This window comes from Anolis sagrei, chromosome 11 (assembly GCF_037176765.1).
Source record: "Anolis sagrei isolate rAnoSag1 chromosome 11, rAnoSag1.mat, whole genome shotgun sequence".
NCBI classification, from domain to species: Eukaryota; Metazoa; Chordata; class Lepidosauria; order Squamata; family Dactyloidae; genus Anolis; species Anolis sagrei.
The window spans coordinates 28299216-28324853 of record NC_090031.1 but is presented as its reverse complement, the minus strand read 5'-3'; the positions used below and the strand labels follow the sequence as shown (position 1 = coordinate 28324853).

The window sequence follows — 25638 nt, the reverse complement described above, 5'->3', positions numbered from 1 at the left end:
GGACCACCGCTTCTTAACCTTCCCTCTTTGATCCTCCAAGGCGGGTGGTGATTGGGCACTGGCCGCGCGACGTCACTGAGTCAGCGAGGACTGTGATTGGTCGAGAGGGAAGAGACATGCGCAAGGGGCTTTCCCGGCCACATTTCTTTGCCCGGAAGCAAGATGGCGGCAGGGTAAGATCTTGTGTAGAAGCAGCTCCTGAAAAATGTGAAGAATGTCGCAGGAAATATATATATATTGCGATTTGTATATTAAATATCTAAATGGTTTAAACTCGAAGGCTTCCATGGCCGGAATCACTGGGTTGTTGTGAGTTTTCTGGGCTGTGTGGCCATATTGCAGAAGCACTCTCTCCTGACGTTTCGCCCCCATCTATGGCAGGCATCCTCAGAGGTTGTGAGGCCTGTTGGAAACAAGGCAAATGGGGTGGAATGATGTCCAGTGTGGGAGAAAGAACAATGAATGGTGCCACTGGCCAGCTTGATTAGCATTGAATGGCCTTGCAGCTTCAAAGCCTGGCTGCTTCCTGCCTGGGGGAATCCTTTGTTGGGAGGTGGGGGAAAGGACTCTTGTCTGCTTGAGGCAAGTGTGAATGTTGCCATTGGCCACCTTGATTAGCATTAAATGGCCTTGCAGCTTCAAAGCCTGGCTGCTTCCTGCCTGGGGGAATCCTTTGTTGGGAGGTGGGGGAAAGGACTCTTGTCTGCTTGAGGCAAGTGTGAATGTTGCCATTGGCCACCTTGATTAGCATTAAATGGCCTTGCAGCTTCAAAGCCTGGCTGCTTCCTGCCTGGGGGAATCCTTTGTTGGGAGGTGGGAGAAAGGACTCTCGTCTGCTTGAGATAAGTGTGAATGTTGCCATTGGCTACCTTGATTACCATTAAATGGCCTTGCAGCTTCAAAGCCTGGCTGCTTCCTGCCTGGGAGAATCCTCACAGCAGCCCAGTGATTCTGGCCATGAGTGTTACATAGTGTAATAATAATAATAATGATGATGCACTATGGCAGGACATCAGCTTTACAAAAGCGGGTCAGAACCGCATTCATCCCGCAGTGTAGACGCCCTGAAGGCAATGATGAGCGAAGTATAGCCTGACTTGGTATGGCCGGAACCACGGTTTGGGCGCTTGACCAAGAGATGATCCCATTAAATCTTCTCTCTGAGCCATTTCGAAAGCCTAGTGTGTCGATTTTTCCATCAAAACTGCCCCATTCCCCCCACTGAAAGTAGAGCCTCCAATTTCAGGAATATACTTGTAGCCATAGGAATAGGAAATATGAAGCATTTAATCAAATGCGTCTGATATTTTTACCGTGTCAGAAGTGAATTAAGGGTACAGTTGAAATGTATTTTAAAAACACAAAGTTTAAAAACTTGGCATTATACTAAATGTCCTTTGACCAGTCGCTGGCCACTTGGAGTGCCTTTGGTGTTGCTATACAAAGGTCTTCCATTGTGCATGTGGCAAGGCTCAGGCTGCATTACAATAGGTGGTCTGTGGTTTGCTCTTCTCCACACTCACATGTTGTGGACTCCACTTTGTGGCCCCATTTCTTAAGGTTGGCTCTGCATCTCGTGGTGCCAGAGCGCAGTCTGTTCAGCGCCTTCCAAGTCTGTGTGCCCAGGAGGGAGTCTCTCATCCGGTCTCAGCCATGGGTTGAGGTTCTGGGTTTGAGCCTGCCACTTTTGGACTCTCGCTTGCTGAGGTGTTCCAGCGAATGTCTCTGTAGATCTTAGAAAACTATGTCTTGATTTAAGTCGTTGGCGTGCTGGCTGATACCCAAACAAGGGATGAGCTGGAGATGTCACTGCCTTGGTCCTTTCACTATTGGCTGCCACTTCCCGGCGGATGTCAGGTGGTGCAATACCGGCTAAGCAGTGTAATTTCTCCAGTGGTGTAGGGCACAGACACCCCGTGATAATGCAGCATGTCTCATTAAGAGCCACATCCACTGTTTTAGTGTGTTCCACACTGGGCATGAATACTCAGCAGCAGAGTAGCAAAGTGCAAGGGCAGATGTCTTCACTTTGTCTGGTTGTGATCCCCAGGTTGTCCCAGTCCACTGTCATGTGATATTTCTAGCATCCACTTTTTGCTTGATATTCAAGCAGGGCTTCTGATAAGTCAAAGCACGGTCCAGGGCAACTCCCAGATATTTGGGTGTGGTGTAATGCTCCAGTGGAATTCCTTCCCCAGGTCATCCTCAGAGCTCGGGATGCTTGTCTGTTCTGAAGGTGAAAAACACATGTCTGCGTTTTCGATGGATTAGGAATCAGCTGGTTATCCCTGTAATAGGCAGTAAAGAGCACCCAAAGCTTCGGAGAGCTTCTGTTCAAGCATTTCAAAGATCACTGCTTGGGTGGTGATGGCACAATCGTCAGCATAGATGAAACTCTTTGTCCCTTCCCATTTCTCCCATTGAATGGGATTAAGACATAGCCTCTATCAACTTTCCCATTTTAAATATTGTGTTTGATTAAGCCTTCGCTTTTTCTCATTTAAGGCATAGCATTTGATTAAGGCTTTCCATATTTACTCGCTTATTCCTCTATTATAAATTTGAACAGTCACCACTCTCCATTTTTTTCATATTTTGCAGGTTGGCCCTTGAAGATCAGCCCTTGGAAAAGTAACAGGAAAGTAACTTGACACTAATTTGGAAAAGTAAGTTGAAAAGTAATGTTGGAAAAGTAACAATAAAGGTAATTAAAAAGTAACTTGAAACATAATGTTGGAAAAGTCACAATAAAGGTAACTAACTAACTTGGAAAAGTAGCTTGGAAAGCAACTTGACAGTAATTTGGAAAAGTAACTCAAAAGTAATGTTGGAAAAGAAACAATAAAGGTAACTAAAAAGTAACTTGTGGATGGCCTCCACCCCAGCCCTCGAATCCAGGGAAGATGCTTTCCCAATTAATGCCTCACATTCCCATTGGTTTTAAAGGATTCACCTTAATTAATAAATGGCACCAGGGCGTGGACTACAATTCCCAGCATCCTCCAGCCAGGAAATTCATGCACACAAAGCACTGAAGGTGATTGGTTTCACATTATTTTTAATGGGACAAAATTTGTACAGGTTGTACACACTCTCAGCCCCTTTTGGGAGCATCCCGGATTAATAATAATAATACACTTTATTTATTTGATTGGGGTGGCTTGTCTATACTTCTGGGTTAATGGGTATTTCCATCATTTGTAAATAGTATTACTATAGCTTGAAAGGATCCCCTTGAGGAACCTCAACTCCCAGTATCCCCCAGCTAGTGTGGATTATTGGAAGCGTAGTCCTCTCCAAAAGTAATTCAGTAGAAGACAAACAAAATCTCATAAAAAAGAGAGCAACTGGCTGATCCCTGAGTTCACATTGAGGCTAGACATTAAGATAAGATGGTTTGGACTACATCTCCCATCATCCCATAACTCTTTGGGAGACTTCAGAAGGAAGTGATAGAATCCCATAATCTTGGCAGACCTTTGAAGTGCTGGAACCCCATAACTTTTGAGAAACTTTTGAAGGCTATTATGGAATCCCATAACTCTTGGGAGACTTCAGAAGGAAGTGATGGAATGCCATGATTGTTGGGGAGAAATGAGTGAAGGTTCACTTCCTTTTCCAAGCTTGAAACCTTCTGAAAGAACTTACGGAATCCCATAAGTCTTGGGATACTTCTGAAAGATGTTATGGCATCCCATAACTGTGTGGGAGAGGTTCCGTACCCATTTCTGAAGGCTTGTGAAGGAACTTATGGAATCCTATAACTCATTGGGACAAGATGGCAGCTTGAAAGAAGTTCTGAAGGAACTTACGGAATCCCATAACTCTTGGGAGCCTTCTAAAGGAAGTGGTGGAACCCCATAATTCTTGGGAGACCACTGAAGGTAGTTATGGACCCCCTTAACTCTTTGGGAGCCTTCCAAAGGAAGTAATGGAATCCTATAAATCTTGGGAGATTTCAGAAGGATGTTAGGCATCCCATAACTGTGTGGGAGAGGTTTCATACCCATTTCTGAAGGATTCTGAAGGAACTTATGGAATCCTGTAATTCTTTGGGACAAGATGGCAGCCTGAAAGAAATTCTGAAGGCTTCGGAAGGAACTATGGAATCCCATAACTCTTGGGAGACCAGTGAAGGTAGTTATGGACCCCCTTAACTCTTTGGGAGCCTTCCAAAGGAAGTAATGGAATCCTACAAATCTTGGGAAACTTCAGAAGGATATGATGGAATCCCGTAACTCTTGGGAGACCTCCAAAGGTATCCCATAACATTAGGGAGACTTCAGAAGGATGTGATGGAACCCCATAACTCTTTAAGAGACTTCAGAAGAGAGTGATGGAATTCCATGACTGTTTGGGAGAAATGTGAGGGTCTACTCCAAGACAGGAGCCCAAAGGAAGTTCCTATTTCCAACTTGGAGGAAGTCATGGAATCCTATAACTCTTTGGGACAAGATGGCAGCCTGAAAGAAGTTCTGAAGGCTTCTGAAGGAACTTACAGAACCCCATAACTCTTGGGAGACTGCTGAAGGGAGTGATGGAATGCCATGATTGTTTGGGAGAGAAGTTATGGAATTCCATAACTCTTGGGAGACCTTAAAAGGAATTTCATAACTCTTGGAAAACTTCCAGAGGATTTTATGGTATGCCATAACTCTTGGGAGACCTTTGAAGGTAGTGATGGAACCCCATAACTTTTTGGGAGACTTCTGAAGGAACTTACAGAATTCCAAAACTCTTGGGAGACTTCTGAAGGAAGTTATGGAATGCCACGATTGTTTGGAAGGGAAGTCATGGAATCCCATAACTCCTTGGGTCCCATGTTAGGGTTCAATTCCCAAGATGGCAACCCCCCAGAAGTTCCTTTTCCAAGTCTGAAAGTTTTTGAGGAAAGTACAGAATCCCATAACTCTTGGGAGACTGCTGAAGGAAGTAATGGAATGCCACGATTGTTTGGGAGGGAAGTCATGGAATCCCACAACTCCTTGAGACCAGTGTCAGGGTCCAACTCCCAAGATGGAAGCCCCAAAGAAGTTCCTTTTCCAAGTTTGAAGGCTTCCTGAGGAAGTGATGGAAGGCAGGTGGCCCTCAGCGCTCCTCCTTGGCGTAGAGCTTGACAAGGTGCCGGGTGTGGGACGGGTACCCCGTGATGGGGCAGCGCTGGTGGGCCTTCAGGTAAGCATGGGCGCAGCGGTAGCAGAAGACGAAGCCGGAGGTGGAGAGGGCAGCCTCGTTGGCCCGGACCTTGCGGCAGAGTGGGCAGAGCGTCCGGAGGGCTGGCAGCATCGCGGGAGGGGAGTCCAGGCCCAGGTCCAGGTGGAGGGGCGGTGGGGGTGGAGGGAGGGCGGTCAAGCTCCGGAGGGACTCCTGGTTCTCGGGAGAGTGCCACCACTCCAGGAACTGGAGGAAGAAGACCCCAACCGAGAGGCCCGTGGAGAGCCAGAGGGACAGGCTGCAAGGAAGAGGAGGAAACAACAGAATGGCAGTTAATCGATCCAGAGCAGGCATGGGCCAACTTCAGCCTTCCCTCCAGGCGTTTAGGACTCCAACTCCCACAATTCCTAACAGCCGGTAGGCTGTTAGGAAATGTGAGAGTTGTAGTCCTAAACGCCTGGATGGAGGGCCGAAGTTGGCCCGTGTGTGGTCTATATATACACACAAATCAAAAGTACCTATATTTGTTGTTAGGTGAAGTGACCCTCTGGGTTGACGCCACAGGGACATATGGGTGGATGAGAGGAAGGAAAGCTAGACATTGTAAGGTAGGCCTTCTCAGGTGGAGAAGGGAGAAAGTAGGCATCAGAGCTGAAGAAGGGAGAAAGTAGGTTTCTTGGAGTGAAAGGAGTCACAAAATAGGCCTTCTCAGAGCTGGAGAAAGTGAGCTGGACTAGGGAGAAAGTAGGCTTTCTCAGAGATGGACAAAGTAGGCCTCGGAGCTGGAGAAAGTGAGCTGGGGAAGGGAGAAAGCTGGACTCTTGGAGCTGAAGAAAGGGACAAAGTAGGCCTCAGAGCTGGGAGTGAAGGGGAACGTAGGCCTCGGAGCTGGAGAAGGGAGAAAGCAAGCCTTTTCGGGGTTGGGGGAAAGTGAACTGGGAAAGGGTCAAAGTAAGCTGAGGAAGAGAGAAAGTAGGCCTTCATAGGGCTGAAGAAAGTGAGCTGGAGAAGCAAGAAAGTAGGCCTTCTCAGAGATGGAGAAAGTAGACCTCAGGGTTGAAAAAAGTGAGCTAGAGAAGGAAGAAAGTAGGTCTCCTCGGAGCTGGGGAAGGGGAAAGTAGGCCTCCTTGAGTTGCAGAGGGGAGAAAGTAGGCCTTCTTAGAGCTGGTGAAAGCGGGAGAAGAGAGAAAGTGAGCATTCTCAGAGCTGGAGTAAGGGAGCAGGACAAGGGAGAAGGTAGACCTCATGGAGCTGGAGAAGGAGGAAAGCAGGCTTTCTGGCAGCTGGGGAAAGTGAGCTGGAGAAGGGAGAGATTAAGCCTCATGGCTGGGGGAGAACGCAGCCCTTCTCATAACTGCAGTAAGGGGGAAAGTAGACCTGTGAGCTAGAAAAGGGAGAAAGTAGGCCTTCTCGGAGCTGGGGAAGGGGGAAAGTAGGCCTCCTTGAGTTGTAGAGGGGAGAAAGTAGGCCTTCTCAGAGCTGGTGAAATTGAGTGGGGGAAGAAAGAGAAAGTGAGCATTCTCAGAGCTGGAGAAAGTAGACATGGATCTGGGGAAGGAGGAAAGCAGGCCTTCTGGCAGCTGGGGAAAGTGAGCTAGAGAAGGGAGAAATTAAGCCTCATGGCTGGGGGAGAATGTAGGCCTTCTCATAGCTACAGTAAGGGGGAAAGTAGACCTTGGAGCTGGAGAAGGGAGAAAGTAGGCATTCTAAGAGCTGCAGTGTGGGGGAAAGTAGGCCTTCTCTGGGCTAGGGAAGGGAGAAAACAATCAGGTGGACGGATAGATAGAGTATAAGAGTTTCTTCCAACTGTAGGATATGATTGATTGATCAATTGATCAATAAATGGATACATAGAGTCTCCACCAGCTCTAGTATATGATAGATCGATCGATTGATCAATCGATAGAGTATAGAGTCATTTCCACCTTTAGGATATGATAGAGACTTAGATAGATAGATAGATAGATAGATAGATAGATAGATAGATAGAGCTGGAGTGGATAGGTAGAGTGGTCCCAACAGCACCCAGGCCCACGCCATTAATCAATAATACAGCTTTACAACAGCCTCCCTCTGCCCGTTGGGACTCACCTGCTGGACTTCCTCACGCTGCTGTCCTGCTGCCAGTCCTGCGTGGTCATTCGGACGAGGCGTACGCAGGCCATGCGGAGGAGCGGGGAGTGGTGCTGGGCCTTGCCGAGGAGGTAGCCTATCTGCTGGGCCAGGACCCAGGCCTCCCAGGCCAGGGCGGCAAAGGGGTACATGGCCAGGGCGGCCCGGCAGAGGCGCCCCCGGAGCGAGGAGGGTGGGTGGATGGCGTAGTCCTGCTCCTCCCGCAGACGCCCCACCAGCCGCCCCAGCTTAGCCCCCACGTAGGGCGCCACCACCAGCAGGCACAGCGAGCGCAACCGCAGCCCGGCGGACAGGCCATGGGAGCGGCCGTCATCCACGCTGACCCTCTTCAAGCCGTAGAAGTTCTCCGCGAAGGAGCCCCCATGGCGGGAGAGGAAATGGTGCTGCAGGAGGAGCTCCAGCAGCGCAAAGGCCTCGTCGAAGCCGCGCCACAGCCAACCCCAGCGTTCCGGGTTCGAGTCGGACAGCACCTGCCGTGAAAGGCAAGGGAGGCAAATCAATGAGAAGTCCCACTGGCACATGCACACAGGGCCATTAGAAAGGGGGATAGGAGTCTTGGTGGACCTCAAGCCAAACATCAGCCAAGAGTCTCTTCCAGCTCTAAGATACAATAGGTAGATAGACACCTATTGTATATACACACACACACACACACACACACACACACATCCAGGGGTTGGACTGTATGACCCTTGGGAATCCTTCCAGCTCTGGCTATGATAGATAGATAGATAGATAGATAGATAGATAGATAGATAGAGCTATATGTACACAAACATACAGGGGTTGGACTGAATGGCCTTTGGGGGTCCCTTCCAACTCATATATATGATAGATAAATAGATGCATGGATAAATAGGTAGATAGAGCTATATACACACATACATACAGGAGTTGGACTGGGTGGTCCTTGGGGCTCCCTTCTAACTCTAGGACATGGTACATACATATATAGTCTCCTCCAGCTCTAAAATATAATGGATGGATGAAGAGAGAGAGAGAGATAGGGCTACATCCACTCATACATATAGAGGGTTGGCCTGGATGGCCCATGAGGGTCGTATCTATAGATTAATAGATAGATGGATACAGACATACATTGTGTCTCCACCAGCTCTAGGATATGATGGATAGATGGATGGATGGATAGATACGGCTATATGTAAATACAGGGGGTTGGACTAAATTCTCAGGTCCCTTCAAACAATGTGTCTAATAATAATATACTGTAGTAATTTGATCTTCCTGGCGGGTGGACTGGATGGCCTTTAGGGGTCCTTCCAACTCTGGAATAACAATAATAATAATAATGCATAATGATATAATGGTAACTCCATCTTCCTTCCTGGCAGAAGGGGGGTGGACTGGATGGTCTTTAGGGGTCCCTTCCAACACTGGAATAATAATAATAATAATAATAATAATAATAATAATAATAATAATTTGGTCAAGGTTGCCCCAGTGGTGATCAGCACACTGGGTGCAGTGCCTAAAGACCTTGGCCTGCACTTAAACACAATCGGTGCTGACAAAATTAATATCTGTCAGCTGAGAAGGCCACCTTACTGGGATTTGCACACATTATTCGCCGATACATCACACAGTCCTAGAGACTTGGGAAGGGTCCGACGTGTGATTCAATACAACAGCCAGCAGAGTGATCTTATCTGCTGTGGACTCATCTTGTTGTGTTTATAATAATAATAATAATAATAATAATAATAATAATAATAATAATGTAACTCTATCTTCCTTCTTGGCAGAAAAATATTAATATTAATAATAATATAATAGTAACTCTATCTTCCTTCCTGGCAGGAGGGGCTGGACTGGATGGCCTCACCTTGACCGCGTGCTGGAGCGCTGGCCTGAGGGCGGACATGAGGCTGTCCTGGGCGACCACCTCGAAGATGGAGGGCTGGTCTTCGTGGGCAGAGGCCGCCGTGAGGTGGGCCCCTCGCTCCGCCATGACATCGCCCCTTTAAGAAACCTACTTCCAATATAATGTGGCCTCTCTGGGCATGTCCTTGGCCCTCCAGCACCACTCTACGCCTCCGCAGGAAGTTAGTGGGCTGAACACGAAGTCTGGACTGCAACAGCCATAGGAGTCTAACAACAAAAACAATAATAATGTATTTATTATTATTTATCGTGTCAGGAGCGAACCAAAACAGTTGTATTACATTAAAAACAAACAAGCAAAACACAAAGTTTGCAGACTTGGTATTCTATTAAATGTCCTTTTTTTGGTCGTGTCAGGAGTGACCTGAGAAACTGCAAGTCGCTTCTGGTGTGAGAGAATTGGCCGTCTGCAAGGACATTGCCCAGGGGATGTTTTTGATGTTTTTACCATCCTTGTTGGAGGCTTCTCTCATGTCCCTGCACGAGGAGCTGTGTTGCAATGCATTGCAACACACCCAAATACCTGGGAGTCACTTTGGTCCGTGCTCTGACCTACAAGAAGCACTGCCTGAACATCAAACAAAAAGTGGGCGCGAGAAACAACATCATACGAAAGCTGACTGGCACAACCTGGGGATCACAACCAGACACAGTGAAGACATCTACCCTTGCGCTATGCTACTCTGCTGCTGAGTACGCTTACCCAGTGTGGAACACATCTCACCACATTAAAACAGTAGATGTGGCTCTTAATGAGACATGCCGCATTATCACAGGGTGTCTGCGCCCTACACCACTGGAGAAATTACACTGCTTAGCTGGTATTGCACCACCTGACATCCGCTGGGAAGTAGCAGCCAACAGTGAAAGGACCAAGGCAGAGACATCTCCAGCTCATCCCCTGTTTGGGTATCAGCCAGCACGTCAACGACTTAAATCAAGACATAGATCTACAGAGACACTCGCTGGAACACCCCAGCAAGCGAGAGTCCAAAAGTGGCAGGCCCAAACCCAGCACCTCAATCCATGGGTGATACCAGATGAGAGACTCCCCCCTGGGCACTCAGAAGACTGGGCGACTTGGAAGGCGCTGAACAGACTGCGCTCTGGCACCACCAGATGTAGAGCCAACCTTCAGAAGTGGTGCTACAAAGTGGATTCCTCAGCATGCGAGTGCGGAGAAGAACAAACCACTCACCCCCTGCTGCAATGCACCCTGAGTCCTGCCACATGCACAAGGGAGGACCTTCTTGCGGCAACCCCAGAGGCACTCCAAGTGGCCAGATACTGGTCAAAGGACATTTAATCAACTACCAAATTTGCAAACTCTGTGTGTTTTTTTTCCTTTTTCTTTATAAGCTGTGTGTTTGTTTTGCTCCGTTAGAATTGTAATACAATGGATGCTGATGACACGATAAATAAATGAGGAGCTGGAGCTGACAGAGGGAGCTCATCCACGCTCTCCCCGGATTCGAACCTGTGACCTGTTTGTCTTCAGTCCTGCCGGCACAGGGCTCCCTTTGACCAGTAGCTGATGTATTTTTGTATTGCTTGCTATCATAATAAAAACACACCCATTCATAAATATATTCATTCATTCATTCATTCCAAGCCACGCCCCCTATGGGCAGCTGGAAGGCCAAAGCCACGCCCCCAAGAGGGAGAGGCGAGGGAAGAGCCTAAGCCCCGCCTCCTAAAGGGAGTGGATGGCCAAAGCCACGCCCCCAAGAGGGAGGGGTGAGAAATGACTCTTCAGCCACGCCCCCAAGAGGGAGAGCCTAAGCCCCGCCTCTTAAAAGGAGCTGGAAGGCCAAAGCCACGCCCCCAAGAGGCAGAGGCAAGGGAAGAGCCTAAGCTCCGCCTCTAAAGGGAGGTGGATGGCCAAAGCCACGCCCCCAAGAGGGAGGGGCGAGAAATGACCATAAGCCACGCCTCTAAATGGAGCAGAAATGCACAAGCCACGCCCCAAGAGGGAGGGGCGAGCTCAAGCCACGCCTCCACCGGAAAGAAAGTGAAAGAGCCTAAGCCCCGCCCCCAATAGCTCAAGCCCCGCCCCCTGACGAGGGGAGACCGCTGACGCAGCAACTCTAGCCGCGCCTCCTTCCCCCGACTAGGCCTCAGGCCTTGGAAACCGAGGTAGGCCTCCCGCCTTGCTCGCCCCGCTCCCGGGATTAATTCCCGTCTTGCGGAAGGCAGCCCTTCGGCCTCACTCACCTCGCTTTCGAACCGGGCCTGCAGACACAAGGGCGCATGCGCAGGAGTAGAAATGTGACGTCACCCGCGAAGCCACGCCCCCAGGCTCCTCCAAAGAGGCCGCCTCCTTCCCAGCGGAGCCACGCCCCCTTATTTGCATTCGCTCCGCCCTCTCTGCTTCCCAGATAATAGACTCTGTGGTCCTTTGAGTTTGGTGGTTCAGACCCAATGTCTCCTTGCATTGGGGTCAGTCTAGATGATCTTTGGGGATCCCCTTCCAACTCTATTTGCATATAGACCCCCTTAGAGTTTGATGGACTCTCTTTATGCCAATAGAGACTCAATGAACATCTGTTGGGAGTGTTTGAATCGTGTCTCCTTGCATTGGGGTCAGTCTAAATGACCTTTGGGGATCCCCTTACAATTCTATTTGCATTTAGACCCCCTTAGAGTTTGGTGGACTCCCTTTATGCCAATAGAGACTCAATGAACATCTGTCGGGAGTGTTTGAATTGTGTCTTTTTGCATTGGGGTCGGTATAGATGACCTTTAGGGATCCCCTTACAACTCCATTTGCATATAGACCCCCTTAGAGTTTGATGGACTCTCTTTATGTCAATAGAGACTGGATGAACATCTGTTGGGAGTGTTTGAATTGTGTCTCCTTGCATTGGGGTCAGTCTAAATGACCTTTGGGTATCCCCTTCCAACTCTGTTTGCATATAGACTCCCTGAGAGTTCAGTGGACTCTCGTTATAAATAGAGATCTATGAACATCTGTTGGGAGTGTTTGAATTGTGTCTCCTTGCATTGGGGTCGGTCTAGATGACCTTTGGGGATCCCTTTCCAACTCTATTTGCATATTGACCCCTTTAGAGTTTCCTGAACTCTCTTTATGTAAATAGAGATCCCTGAACATCTATCGGGAGTGTTTGAATTGTGTCTCCTTGCATTGGGGTCGGTCTCAATGACCTTTGGGGATCCCCTTCCAACTCTATTTGCATATAGACTCCCTGAGAGTTTAGTGGACTTCTTATTTGCATATCTTTAAATAGATACTTGATGAACATCTGTTGGGAGTGTTTGAATTGTGTCTCCTTGCATTGGGGTCGGTCTAGATGGCTTTTGGGGGTCCCTTTATTCTGATCTATACAGTTTCTCCTTTATGCTTCCTATCCCTCCCTCTCTTTTTTGCTCCTCTGAAGGTTTGGGTTTCCCTCCTTTTAATAAATAATAATGAACAATAACATAACAATATTGTTAATAAATACGTAATCCACGTTAATAAATAATAATATTTTACAAAAAAACAATAAATTATACATAATCCATGTTAATAAATAATACTAATACTAATAAATAATATTGTTACTAAATAATAATAGATAATACATAATCCATGTTAAGTAAAAGTAAATAATACATAATCCATGTGAATAAATAATAATCAAATGATAATATTAATAAATAAAACAATCCATATTTATAAATATTAGTAATAATGGTAATAAATAATAATAATAAATAATACAGAATGCATGTGAATAAATAATAATAATAATGTTAATATATAATATTGTTACTAAAGAATAATAAATAATACATTATCCATGTTAATAAATATTCTTAATAATGATATATAATAACAATAATAAATAATACAGAATCCATGTTAATAAATAATAAATAAATAATAAGTTATAACAATAATAAATAATACAGAATCCATGTTAATAAATAATAATAATAATGTTAATAAATAATAATATTGTTACTAAAGAATAATAAATAATACATTATCCATATTAATAAATAATCATAATGATGATAATATATAATAACAATAATAAATAATACAGAATCCATGTTAATAAATAATAAATAAATAATAAGAAGTAATAATAATAAATAATATGGAATCCATGCTAATAAATAAATAAATAAATAATAAGTAATAACAATAATTAATACAGAATCCATGTTAATAAATAATAATATTGTTACTAAAGAATAATAAATAATACATTATCCATGTTAATAAATAATAATGATAATGATAATATATAATAACAATAATAAATAATACAGAATCCATGTTAATCTATATATATAATAAAGAAGAGTGTTTGTATCGGACAGAGGAATTGTGGAGGGCGGAGGGCGGACGGTGTATGTGCCAGCGTTCTGATTGGCCAGCCAGAAAGTTCCAACATTCCGATTGGCTGGGCAGCGGTGCTATTTGCATATGGTCTCTGATTGGCCAGCTTCAAGAGGAGCCCCTGGTGGAGAAAAGAGTTCATGACAGAAACGGAGTCATGAGAAGGAAATTTGCATATGGTCTCTGATTGGCCAGCCTCAATTCCAACATTCCGAGATGAGAAAGAGAGGAAAGGAAAGGCCGGGGGCTGGGTCAGAACACTACCAATACAGACCGAAATAGGCACACAGAGCCCCCATCACCCACTCTACATCCTACTGCAGTTTGGAGGACTATGAACCATGGATGATGGGACTTGCAGTACCACCACTCACATTCTGAGACCGCTGTTAACCTTATCCAATGACTGATCAGGACCAAATTTCACACAGAGACCTCTCATGACCCACTTTACGTCCTGGTGTGGTTTGGCCGAGATGGACCGTGGATTATGGGACTTGCAGTACCACTGCTCAATTCTTCAGACCACTGCAACCCTCATCCAATTACCGATAAATACCAAACTTGGCACACTGAGTCTCCATGACGCACTCTACATCCAGGTGCAGTTTGAGGGAGGATGCACCATGGATGATGGAACTTGCATTACCTGCACTCCCTTCCTAAGACCATTACAACTGCCAACGATGATGGATCAGGACCACAATTTACACAGAGAGCCTGCATAACTCACTCTACATCCTGGTGCGGTTTGGAAGAATTTGACAATGGATGATGGGACTTGCAGTCACTTCACTCACTTCCTGAGACCACTGAGACCCTCGCCAATGACTCATCAAGACTAAACTTGGCACATGGAGCTTCAATGACCCACTCTACATCCTGGAGCAGTTTGGAGGATGACAGACCATGGATGATGGGACTTCAAGTACCTCCACTATCCAAGACTACTGCAAAACTCATCTAATGACCAATCAAGACCAAAGTTGGCACACAGAGCCCCCATGACCCACTCTACATCCTGCTGCAGTTTTGGAGAAGGGTGGACCATGGATGATGGAACTTCCAGTACCTTCACTCACATTCTGAGACCTCTGCAAACCTCATCCAATGACGGATCAACACCAAACTTGGCACATAGACCTCTCATGACCCACTTTACGTCCTGGTGTTATTTGGAAAACTTTGGAGATGGATGATGGGACTTGCAGTACCGTTGCTCACCTCCTGAGACCACTGAGACCCTCGCCAATGACTAATCAAGACTAAACTTGCCACATGGAGCTCCAATGACCCACTCTACATCCTGGTGCAGTTTGGAGGAGGACAGACCATGGATGATGGGACTTCAAGTACCTCCACTCCCTTCCAAAATTGCTGCAACCCCCTTCTAATGACCAATCAAGACCACACTTGGCATACAGAGCCCCCATGATCCACTCTACATCCTGCTGCAATTTGAAAGGGGATGGACTTTGGATGATGGGACTTGCAATACCTTCACTCACTTACTGACACCACTGCCACCCTCATCTAATGACTGATAAAGTCCAAACTTGGCACACAAAGCCCCCATGACCCACTCTATATCCTGCTGCTGTTTGTAGGAGGATGGCCCATGGATGATGGGACTTCAAGTACCTTCACTCACTTCCTGAAAATAATGCTGCCATTATCCAAAGACCAATAAAGACCAAACTTGGCATACAGAACCGCCATTACCCACTTTCTCTAATAACCCGGGCAACGCCGGGTCCCCAAGCTAGTAAATAATAATGATGACAATGATAAATACAAAATCCATGTTAATAATAATGTTAATAAATAATAATGATAATAATATTAATAAATTATAGTAATATTGTTACTATATAATTACTAATAAATAATACATGTAAATAAATAATAACAATAATAATAATAATAATAATTAATAGATGTTAATAGTAATAATATAGCAAATCCTGATGCAAAAACATAGGGGAGAAATCGATTTGATTCTCGCAGGCGAATGAATATTAAAAACCCTCTTAGGAGCGAAAGAGCCTTTTTTGTATTAAAAAGAGACAAAAATGCCTTTGCAAATAAAATCAAATTAAGCGCTTTTCAAAATAATCATATTTTTCTCCCGTCCTTTCCTCGAGTGTGCCAGCTTTGCCATTATCCTAATCTCCCAGATATCCTTAAACACTCTTCAACAACTGGCTCTTTTCCAGATATATATATATATATATATATATATATATAATTTCTTCTCTTTCGGCAGGAACAAAAAGACTACGATTAAATTCGAAACCGATCTCTCGCTCTCCCCCCTCCCCTCCTTATTTTATTCTGAATGATGATAATGCTAATACAGAAAAAGTAATCTTATCATTTGTGAAACGTAATATTAAAAGCTTGAGATCCAAAGGGAGAGAGAAAGAAAGAAAAAGAGTCTCTTATCAAGGCTTTTCCTCCGTTTCGGGTTTCTTCGTGTTGATAAAAATTCGAAGACTAAAAGACTCTCTGAGGCACCCATATTGATCCCAGATGCTGGGTGGCCATCTGCCAGGACAGCTTTGATGGTGCCTTCCTGCACAACAGAATGGGGGTGCACTGGGTGGCCTTTAGGGGTCCCTTCCAATACTACTACTACTGCTACTGCTACTACTACTAATAATAATAATAATATAGTAATTCTATCTTCCTTTATGGCAGAAAGAGGTTGGACTGGATGGCCTTTAAGGGTCCCTTCCAATGATGATGATGATGATGATGATGATAATAATAATAATAATATATTCCTGCCTGGGAGAAAGAGGTTGGGCTGGATGGCCTTTAGGGGTCCCTTCCAATACTACTACTACTACTACTAATAATAATAATATAGTAAATCTATATTCCTTTATGGCAGAAAGAGGTTGGACTGGATGGCCTTTAGGAGTCCCTTCCAATGATGATGATGATGATAATAATAATAATCATAATCATAATAATCCTGCCTGGGAGAAAGAGGTTGGACTGGACAGCCTTTAGGAGTCCCTTCCAATGATGATGATGATGATATATTCCTGCCTGAGAGAGAGGGGCTGGACTGGATGGCCTTTAGGGGTCCCTTCCAATGATAATAATAGTAGTAGTAGTAGTAGTAGTAGTAATAATATTCCTGCCTGGGAGGAAAGGGGTTGGACTGGATGGCCTTTAGGGGTCCCTTCCAATGATAATAATAACAACAACAACAACAACAACAACAACATATTCCTGCCTGGGAGAAAGGGGCTGGACCGGATGGCCTTTAGCGGTCCCTTCCAATACTACTACTACTAATAATATTAATATTAATAATAATAATGTAGTGATTCCATCTTCCTTTATGGCAGAAAGAGGTTGGACTGGATGGCCTTTAGGGGGTCCCTTCCAATAATACTACTACTAATAATAATGCAATTCAATCTTCCTTTATGACAGAAGGAGGGTGGACTGGATGTCCTTTAGAGTCCCTTCCGAAGATGATGGTGGTGGTGATGATGGTGTATGTCTATCTTCCTGCCTGGGAGAAGGGGGTTGGACTGGATGGCCTTTAGGGGTCCCTTCCAATGATGATGATGATGATAATAATAATAATAATAATAATAATATATTCCTGCCTGGGAGAAAGAGGTTGCACTGGATGGCCTTTAGGGGTCCCTTCCAATAATAATAATAATAATAATTATTATTATTATTATTATTATTATCCTATCTTCCTGCCTGCCTGGGAGAAAGGGGCTGGACTAGATGACCTTTAGGCCTTTATTATTATTATTATTATTATTATTATTATTATCCTATCTTCCTGTCTGCCTGGGAGAAAGGGGCTGGACTAGATGGCCTTTAGGCCTTTATTATTATTATTATTATTATTATTATTATTATTATTATCCTATCTTCCTGCCTGCCTGGCAGAAAGGGGCTGGACTAGATGGCCTTTAGGCCTTTATTATTATTATTATTATTATTATTATTATCCTATCTTCCTGTCTGCCTGGGAGAAAGAAGTTGGACTGGATGGCCTTTAGCGATCCCGTCCAATACTACTACTACTACTACTACTAATAATAATAATAATAATAATAATAATATTGATAATAATATAGTAATTCTATCTTCCTATGGCAGAAAGACTGGATGGCCTTAAGGGGGTCCTTTCCAATAATAATACTACTAATAATAATCTTCCTTTATGACAGAAGGGGGGTGGACTGGATGTCCTTTAGAGTCCCTTCCGATGATGGTGGTGGTGGTGGTGGTGATGGTGTATGTCTATCCTCCTGCCTGGGAGATGGGGGTTGTACTGGGTGGCCTTTAAGAGTCCCTTCTAATAATCATAATCATAATAATATTGGAATTCTGTCTCCCTTTGTGGTAAAAGGGGGTTGGACTGGATGGCCTTTAGGGTCTCTTCCAACAACAACAACAACAACAACAACATAGTCTATCTTCCTTTATGGCAGAAGGGGAGGTGGACTGGATAATAATAATCATCATATAATTACTTCCTCTTCCTGCCTGCAGGAGGCAGCCTTGCCACAGCGAAAGCACACAAGCTCATGGCTTCCTTTCTTCCTTCATTCCTCCCTCTGTTCTTCCTTCCCTTCTCTCTTGTCCTCCACCTGTCTGTCCTTCCTCCTACCCCTCATTCCTTCCTTCCCCTCCCTTCTCTTCCTCAATTTCCTTCCTTCCCTTCCCCTCCCTTCTTCTCTTCCTCAATTTCCTTTCTTCCCCTCCCTTCCATTCTTCTCTTCCTAAAGTTCCTTCCTTCCTTTCCTTTCTTCCTTCTCTCTTTCCCTCCCTCCTTCTTTCATGTCCTTCCTTCCTCCCCTTTTCCTCCTTTCTCTCTGCTTCTTTCTATCCTTCCTTCCCCTCCTTTTCTTTTTCCTTCATTCCTTCTTCATTTCCTTCACCTTCTTTCCTTTCTTTTGCACTTCCTTCTACCCAACCCTCTCTCCCCTCCTTCCCTCCCTCTTGTCTTCCATCTATCTATCCTTCTTTCTATCCTCCCTCCCTCCCTTCCTCCTTCACCTTTCCCTCCCCCCTCCCCCTTCCTTCTTTCATACATCCATTCCTCTTTCCCTGCCTTGTTTGCTGTTCTCTTTTTTTCCTTCTACCTTTCCCCCTTCCTTCCTTCTTTTTTCATTTTCTCTACCTTCTTTCCATCCATCCATCCACCCATCCCTCTCCTCCTTCTCACCTCTCATCCTCTATCTATCTATATCCTTTGTTCTACCCTTTCTTCCTCTTCCTCCTTCTCTTTTTCTTCATTCTTTCTTGATTTCCTTCACCTTCTTTCCTTCCTGCCTTCCTTCCTCCCTTCTTTCTTTTCCTCTATCCATTTTTCTTCAACCTTTTCCTCTCTCCCTCTCTCCTTTTTCATTTCCTTCACCTTCCTTCCTCCTTTCCTGCCTTCCTCCCTTCTTTCTTTTCCTCTATTTTTCCTTCTGCCTTTTCTCTCTCCCTCTCTCCCTTCTTCATTTCCTTCAGTTTCTTTCCTTTCTGCCTTCCTTCCTCCATTCTTTTTTTCCTCTATTTTTCCTTCTACCTTTTCTCTCTTCCGCTCTTTTTCTTCATTTCCTTCACCTTCCTTCCTCCCTCCCTCCCTCCCTCCCTCCCTTCTTTCTTTTCTTCTATTTTTCCTTCTTCCTTTTTCTCTCTCCCTCTCTCCTTTCTTCATTTCCTTCACCTTCTTTCCTTCCTTCCTTCTATTTTTCCTTCTACTTTTTCCTCTCTCCCTCTCTCCTTTCTTTATTTCCTTCACCTTCTTCCCTCCCTCCCTCCCTTCTTTCTTTTCCTCTATCTATTTTTCCTTATGCCTTTTCTCTCTCCCTCTCTCCTTTCTTCATTTCCTTCACCTTCCTCTCTCCTTTCCTGCCTTCCTCCATTCTTTCCCCCCTCTATTTTTCTTCTACCTTTTCTCTCTCCATCTCTCCTTTCTTCATTTCCTTCACCTTCTTTCTTTCCTTCCTCCCTTCCTCCCTTCTTTCTTTTCCTCTATATATTTTTCCTTCTACCTTTTCTCTATCCCATTCCCCTTTCTTCATTTCCTTCACCTTCCTCCTTCCCTCCCTCCCTCCCTCCCTTCCTTCCTCCCTTCTTTCTTTTCCCCTATCTAATTTTCCTTCTACCTTTTCTCTCTCCATCTCTCCTTTCTTCATTTCCTTCACCTTCCTTCCTCTCCCTCCATCCCTCCCTTCTTTCTTGTCCTCCTCCTACCCTTCCTTCCTTCCTTCTTTCCTCCCTCTCTCCTTCCTTCTCACTTGGGCCTCTGCTGCTTTTTCTCTCTGTGACAAATGGGAGCTTTCCTCTGCGCTGACACTTTGGTTTATTCCGGGAAGTATCTGATCTCACCCTATGGAGGCCTATGTGAGATAAGGACCTGGGAAACGGCGTCTCCCGCTGGCCCTTGGCTCCCGGGAGGCCTCTACGTCTCTCCTGATAATTCCCTGCAATTCCCACTACATTCACCCCCCTCCCATCTGTCTTTCTGACTGTCTGCATCTACGCTACAGAATTAATGCAGCTTCCTAAAGCCCTTAGCCTTCTCTGCCCAAGAGCGAACTACAAATCCCATTGCATTGGTCCGTGACATTTAAAGTGTGGCTGAACTGCATTCATGTTATGATGATTGTTATTGTTCTACCTGATATTGTTGTTATTATTATTATTCCATATTGATAACATTCAAAGAAGAAACCTATTGTTGTTGTTATTCTCTATGATGATAAAACCAAGAAATATATATATTATTTTATAATGTATTATTATTATTATTATTATTATTATTATTATTATTTCTCTGCCTGATAATAGAACTCAAAGAAGAAATTATTATTATTATTATTATTATCTGCATGATAATAGAACTCAAAGAAAAAACCTTCTGTTATTATTTGTTATTACAAAAGAAATCTATTATTATTATCTACGTGATAATAGAACTCAAAGAAGAAATCTTCTATTATTATTATTATTATTATTATTATCTACGTGATAATGTACCTCAAAAAGGAAATCTATTATTATCTGCGTGATAATGGAACTCAAAGAAGAAATCTTCTATTATTATTATTATTATTATTATTATTATTATTATTATTATTGTCTGTATGATAATGGAACTCAAAGAAGAAATCTATTATTATTATTATTATTATTCTCTGTGTGATAATGGAACTCAAAGAAGAAATCTTCTATTATTATTATTATTATTCTCCGTGTGAGACTGGAACTCAAAGAAATCTTCTATTATTATTATTATTATTATTATTCTCTGTGATAATGGAACTCAAAGAAGAAATCTATTATTATTATTATTATTATTATTATTATTGTCTGTATGATAATGGAACTCAAAGAAGAAATCTATTATTATTATTTATTGTTCAGCACCTTCCAAGTTGCTCTGTCTTCTATGCACCCAGGAGGGAATTTCTCATCTGGTCTCAGCCACTGATTGAGATTCTGGGTTTTCGCCTGCCACTTTTGGACTCTTGCTTGCTGAGGTGTTCCTGAAAGTAGATCTTAGAAAACTATTTCTTGATTTTAGGCATTGACGTGCAGGCTGATATCCGAACAGAGGATGAGCCGGAGATGTCACTGACTTGGTCCTTTCAATATTGGTTGCTACTTCCCAACGGATATCAGGTGGTGCAATACCGACTAAGCAGTATAATTTCTCCAGCAGCGTAGGGCGTAGGCATCCTATAATAAAGCAGCATGTCCCATTAACAGCCACATCCACTGTTTTAGTGTGGTGAGATATGTTCCAGACTGGGCATGCATATTCAGCAGCAGAATAGCAAAGCGTAAGGGCAGATGCCGTCACTGTGTCTGGTTGTGATCCCCAGGTTGTGCCAGTCAGCTTTCATATGATATTGTTTCTAGCACCCACTTTTTGCTTGGTGATGATGATGATGTCTGGTTATAGAAATCAAGGTGGTGATGATGATGATGATGATGATGATGATGATAAGGGACCCAAAGCACTCCAAGCAACATTATGTCTATAAGGGAGCCTGAGTTTGACTGTGGATGCCGGGAGTTGTAGCCCAGCAACAAGCCAAGTTTTCCCCAAGCCTTGCCATCGAAAAGAAATCCTAATCGGCCTCTTCTCGGAGTAAAAATAAATACGAGGAAGGTATCAAATTAACTCCAGCGTCCCACAGGATCCTCTTTTCATTTCCTCTCTTCGGAGCCCCTGGCAGCGGCCGGCCTTTCATCTCGCCTTGCTTGGCCTGGATGGGGAAATAAGCCGCATTAAAGCATTTTTAATCCTCGCTCCAGAGGCAGGTCTTACCTTTGATCACCTTCGGGTTTCCGCACACCTTTCTCTCGGCGCCGTTAAAGCCCTTATCGAATGGGAAATGATGAACGAGGGCGGCATTGGGATTGGGAGGCTTTTAAGCCGAGGCTGGAAGGGCATCTGCCAGGAGGGCTTTAACTGTGACAGAATGGGGTCAGGCTGGATGGCCTTTTGGGGGTTCCTTCTGACTCTAATGGGATGTGGATTGCCTTGAAGGATGCATTGGAGGTCTGTAAACAGAGCTTGGATAGGCGTCTGTTTGGAGGGTTTTAGCTGTGGCAGAATGGGGTCAGGCTGGATGGCCTTTTGGGGGTTCCTTCTGACTCTAATCAGATATGGATTGCCTTGAAGGATGCATTGGAGGTCTTCAATGGGCATCTGTCTGGAGGGCTTTAGCTGCGGCAGAATGGGGTCAGGCTGGATGGCATTTGAGGATACCTTCCGACTCTAATGGGATATGGATTGCCTTGAAGGATGCATTGGAGGTCTGTAAACAGAGGCTGGATGGTCGTCTTCTGGGAGTGCCTTAGTTGTGTGTTATTGCATGATGGAATGGGGTCAGACTAGATGGCCTTTGGGGTCCCTTCCACCACTAGTGAACTTTGGGATCCTCTGGACTCGGCATCTTTGGAGGTCTTTAAACAGAGGTTAGATGGGCATCTGCTGGGAGGGCTTTTGTTGTGTGGTATTGAATGGTGGAATGGGGTCAGACTAGATAGCCTTTGGGGAGTCCCTTCCAATTCTAACAAAATATGGATTGCCTTGAAGGAAGGATACTTCCTCCTCTTCTTCCCCTTTTTTTCTTCTTCCTCTCCTCTTCTTCCTCTTCCTTCTTCTTGTCTCTTCCCCCCTTTCTCCCCTTTCCCTCTTCCTCCTCTTCTTCTTTCCCTTCTCTCTTCACTTCCTCCTTTCCTTCTCCGCTTTTTCCATCTCTCTCCTCTCCTTCTCTCTCCTCTTCCTTCCTCTTTCTCTTTTTTCATCTTTGCTCTTCCTCTTTTCTTTTCCTCCTCTCCCTCTCTTCCTCTTTCCCTCTTTCCCTCTTCTCCCTTCTCATCTTCCTTCTTCCTCTTCTACTCATTGCCTTCTCTTCTTCCCCTTCTCTTCTTCCTTTCCTCTTCTCCCTTCTCCCTTCTCCTTTCTCCTTTCCTTCTCCTCCTCTTTTTCATCTTCTCTCTTCTTCCTTTTCTTTTCCTCCTCTCCCTCCTCTTTCCCCCTTTTCTCTTCTCATCTTCCTTCTCCTTCCTCTTCTACTCATTGCCTTCTCTTCTTCCCCTTATCTCCTCTTCTTCCTTTCCTTTTTTCCCTTCTCCTTTCTCCTTTTCTTCCCCTTCTCCTCTTCTATCTCCTATTCCTCCTTTCTTTCTCCTCTTTTCATCTTCTCTCTTCCTCCTTTTATTTTCCTCTCTCCCTCCTCTTTCCCCTTTTCTCTTCTCATCTTCCTTCTCCTTCCTCTTCTACTCATTGCCTTCTCTTCTTCCACTTCTCTCCTCTTCTTCCTTTCCTCTTCTCCCTTCTCCTTTCTCCCTTTCTTCCCCTTCTCTTCTATCTCCTATTCCTTCTTTCTTTCTCCTCTTTTCATCTTCTCTCTTCCTCCTTTTCTTTTCCTCCTCTCCCTCCTCTTTCCCCCTTTCTCTTCTCATCTTCCTTCTCCTTCCTCTTCTACTCATTGCCTTCTCTTCTTCCTCTCCTCTCCTTCCTTTCCTCTTCTCCCTTCTCCTTTCTCCTTTTCTTCCCCCTCTCCTCTTCTCTCTCCTATTCCTCCCTTCCTTCTCCTCCTCTTTCTCATCTTCTCTCTTCCTCCTTTCCATCTCATCTTCCCTTTCTGTTTCTCTTTCTCTCTTCTTCTCTCTTCCTCCTCCTCTTCCCTTCTTCAGCCTCAAGGCCAGAATCCAGCTCCTTATACATTACCCAGGCTCTCTTCGCCTCCTTTCTTTTGCCCAATTTCCCTGAGTCGTTTGTATTCCGCTTGAGTTGCAACGACAATGGGTTTTGATGAATAAATAATAATATTTTTGCAGGGAAAAGAGGGAAGAAAGAGAGAAGGGGCGGCCGCGGTTGGTTGTCTCCAGAAAGTTGGGTTTTTGAAGTGCTGTCTTGATTAGAAACAGATATTATTATTATTATTATTATTATTATTAGTAGTAGTCGTAGTAGTAGTAGTAGTATTATCCTGCTTATATCACTGTGAGATGCAAAGGGTTCGACACATTTGATACAGATATCATTATTATTATTATTATTATTATTATTATTATTATTTGGATCATCAAAGCCAGTGGACCTGATGGGATCCCTGCTGAAATCTTGGCATGATCATCAGCATAGATGAAACTCTCTGTCCCTTCTGGCAGCGGCTGATAATAATAATAGTAGTAGTAATAATAATAATAATAATAATAATAATAATTTCTGTCTTCCTTCCTGGTAAAAGGGGGTTGGACTGGATGTCTCTTGATGTCCCTTCCAACTTCATGAATAATAATAATAATAATAATAATAATAAATAATAATAATAGATAATAATAGATTATAATATAACCCTTTGAGTAACAACAACAACAATAATTGATGGTAATATAACACTACATTATCACCGCTTGAGCGGTGATGGCACAATCATCAGCATAGATGAAACTCTCTGTCCCTTCTGGCAGTGACTGATATAATAATAATAATAATAATAATGATGATGATGATGGATGATAATATAATTTCTGTCTTCCTTCCTGGCAAAAGGGGGTTGGACTGGATGGCCCTTGGGGTTCTTTCCAACTTATTATTATTATTATTGATTATTATAGATGATAATATAACCCTATCAGGAGGAGGAGGAGGAGTAATAATAACTGATGATAATAGGATGATAATATAACCCTTTGAATAACAACAATAAAAATAATTGGGGATAATATGACCCTATGAATAACAACAACAACAACAATAATAATTGATGATAATATAATCCTGTATTATCACCGCTTGAGCGGTGATGGCACGATCGTCAGTATAGATGAAACTTCAGGTCAGCAGTTCAGCCAAACTTCAGGTCAGCAATTCAGCCCACCTTCAGATCAGCAGTTCAGCCAAACTTCAGGTCAGCCAGTTCAGCCCACCTTCAGTTTAGCAGTTCAGCCAAACTTCAGGTCAGTAGTTCAGCCCACCTTCAGATCAGCAGTTCAGCCAAACTTCAGGTCAGCAGTTCAGCCCACCTTCAGATCAGCAGTTCAGCCAAACTTCAGGTCAGCAGTTCAGCCCACCTTCAGATCAGCAGTTCAGCCGTTCAGCCAAACTTCAGGTCAGCAGTTCAGCCCACCTTCAGTTTAGCAGTTCAGCCAAACTTCAGGTCAGCAGTTCAGCCCACCTTCAGGTCAGCAGTTCAGCCCATCTTCAGTTCAGCAGTTTAGCCCACCTTCAGGCAAGCAGTTCAGCAACACAAGGGTTTAATCTATTATTATTATTATTATTATTATTATTATTATTATCTAGTCTGACCCCCTTGGAAGCAAAGCAGAGTCAGCCCTGGCAATATATTATTATTATTATTATTATTATTATTATTATTAATAATAATAATAATAGTAATAATAATAATAATGTATTGCCAGGGCTGACTGCTTTGCTTCCAAAGGGGTCAGACTAGATAATAATAATAATAATAATAATAATAATAATATATTGCCAGGGCTGACTCTGCTTTGCTTCCAAAGGGGTCAGACTAGATAATAATAATAATAATAATAATAATAATAATAATAATGTATTGCTAGGGCTGACTCTG

At 44.0% G+C, this 25638-nt stretch overlaps 1 protein-coding gene, 2 long non-coding RNA genes and 1 other non-coding gene across 7 annotated transcripts in view; 3 read left to right on the top strand and 1 right to left on the bottom strand.

The window, feature by feature from the left end:
- The first annotated feature begins 52 nt into the window (after positions 1-52).
- Positions 53-9262, top strand: LOC137097668 (uncharacterized). Of its 2 annotated transcripts, XR_010910346.1 has the most exons (3): positions 70-173; positions 2602-2666; positions 9106-9262. It is a non-coding gene; the product is annotated as an uncharacterized lncRNA (long non-coding RNA). The 2 variants fall into 2 exon arrangements; XR_010910345.1 differs by lacking the exon at positions 9106-9262 and having other exon boundaries at positions 53-173; positions 2602-2774.
- On the top strand, positions 1070-1168 carry LOC132763976 (Z30 small nucleolar RNA). Its single transcript, XR_009630307.2, has one exon. It is a non-coding gene; the product is annotated as a Z30 small nucleolar RNA (small nucleolar RNA).
- On the bottom strand, positions 3042-9262 carry PEX12 (peroxisomal biogenesis factor 12). Of its 2 annotated transcripts, XR_010910344.1 has the most exons (4): positions 9131-9262; positions 7246-7757; positions 3514-5452; positions 3042-3477 (listed from the first exon to the last, which is right to left on the bottom strand). XR_010910344.1 is itself a non-coding variant. In XM_060756881.2 (3 exons), the coding sequence occupies exons 1-3, from the start codon at positions 9254-9256 to the stop codon at positions 5089-5091; spliced, it is 1002 nt and encodes a 333-aa protein (XP_060612864.2). In that variant the 5' UTR covers positions 9257-9262; the 3' UTR covers positions 3042-5088. The 2 variants fall into 2 exon arrangements, 1 of the variants encoding a protein (XP_060612864.2); XM_060756881.2 differs by having other exon boundaries at positions 3042-5452.
- Positions 9263-11213: 1951 nt separating this feature from the next.
- Positions 11214-25638, top strand: part of LOC132763901 (uncharacterized) — a 112053-nt gene continuing 97628 nt past the window's right edge. For both annotated transcript variants that reach the window (XR_010910347.1, XR_009630283.2), the window contains exon 1: positions 11214-11325. This is a non-coding gene — a long non-coding RNA (uncharacterized lncRNA). The remainder of the gene's footprint in view (positions 11326-25638) is intronic.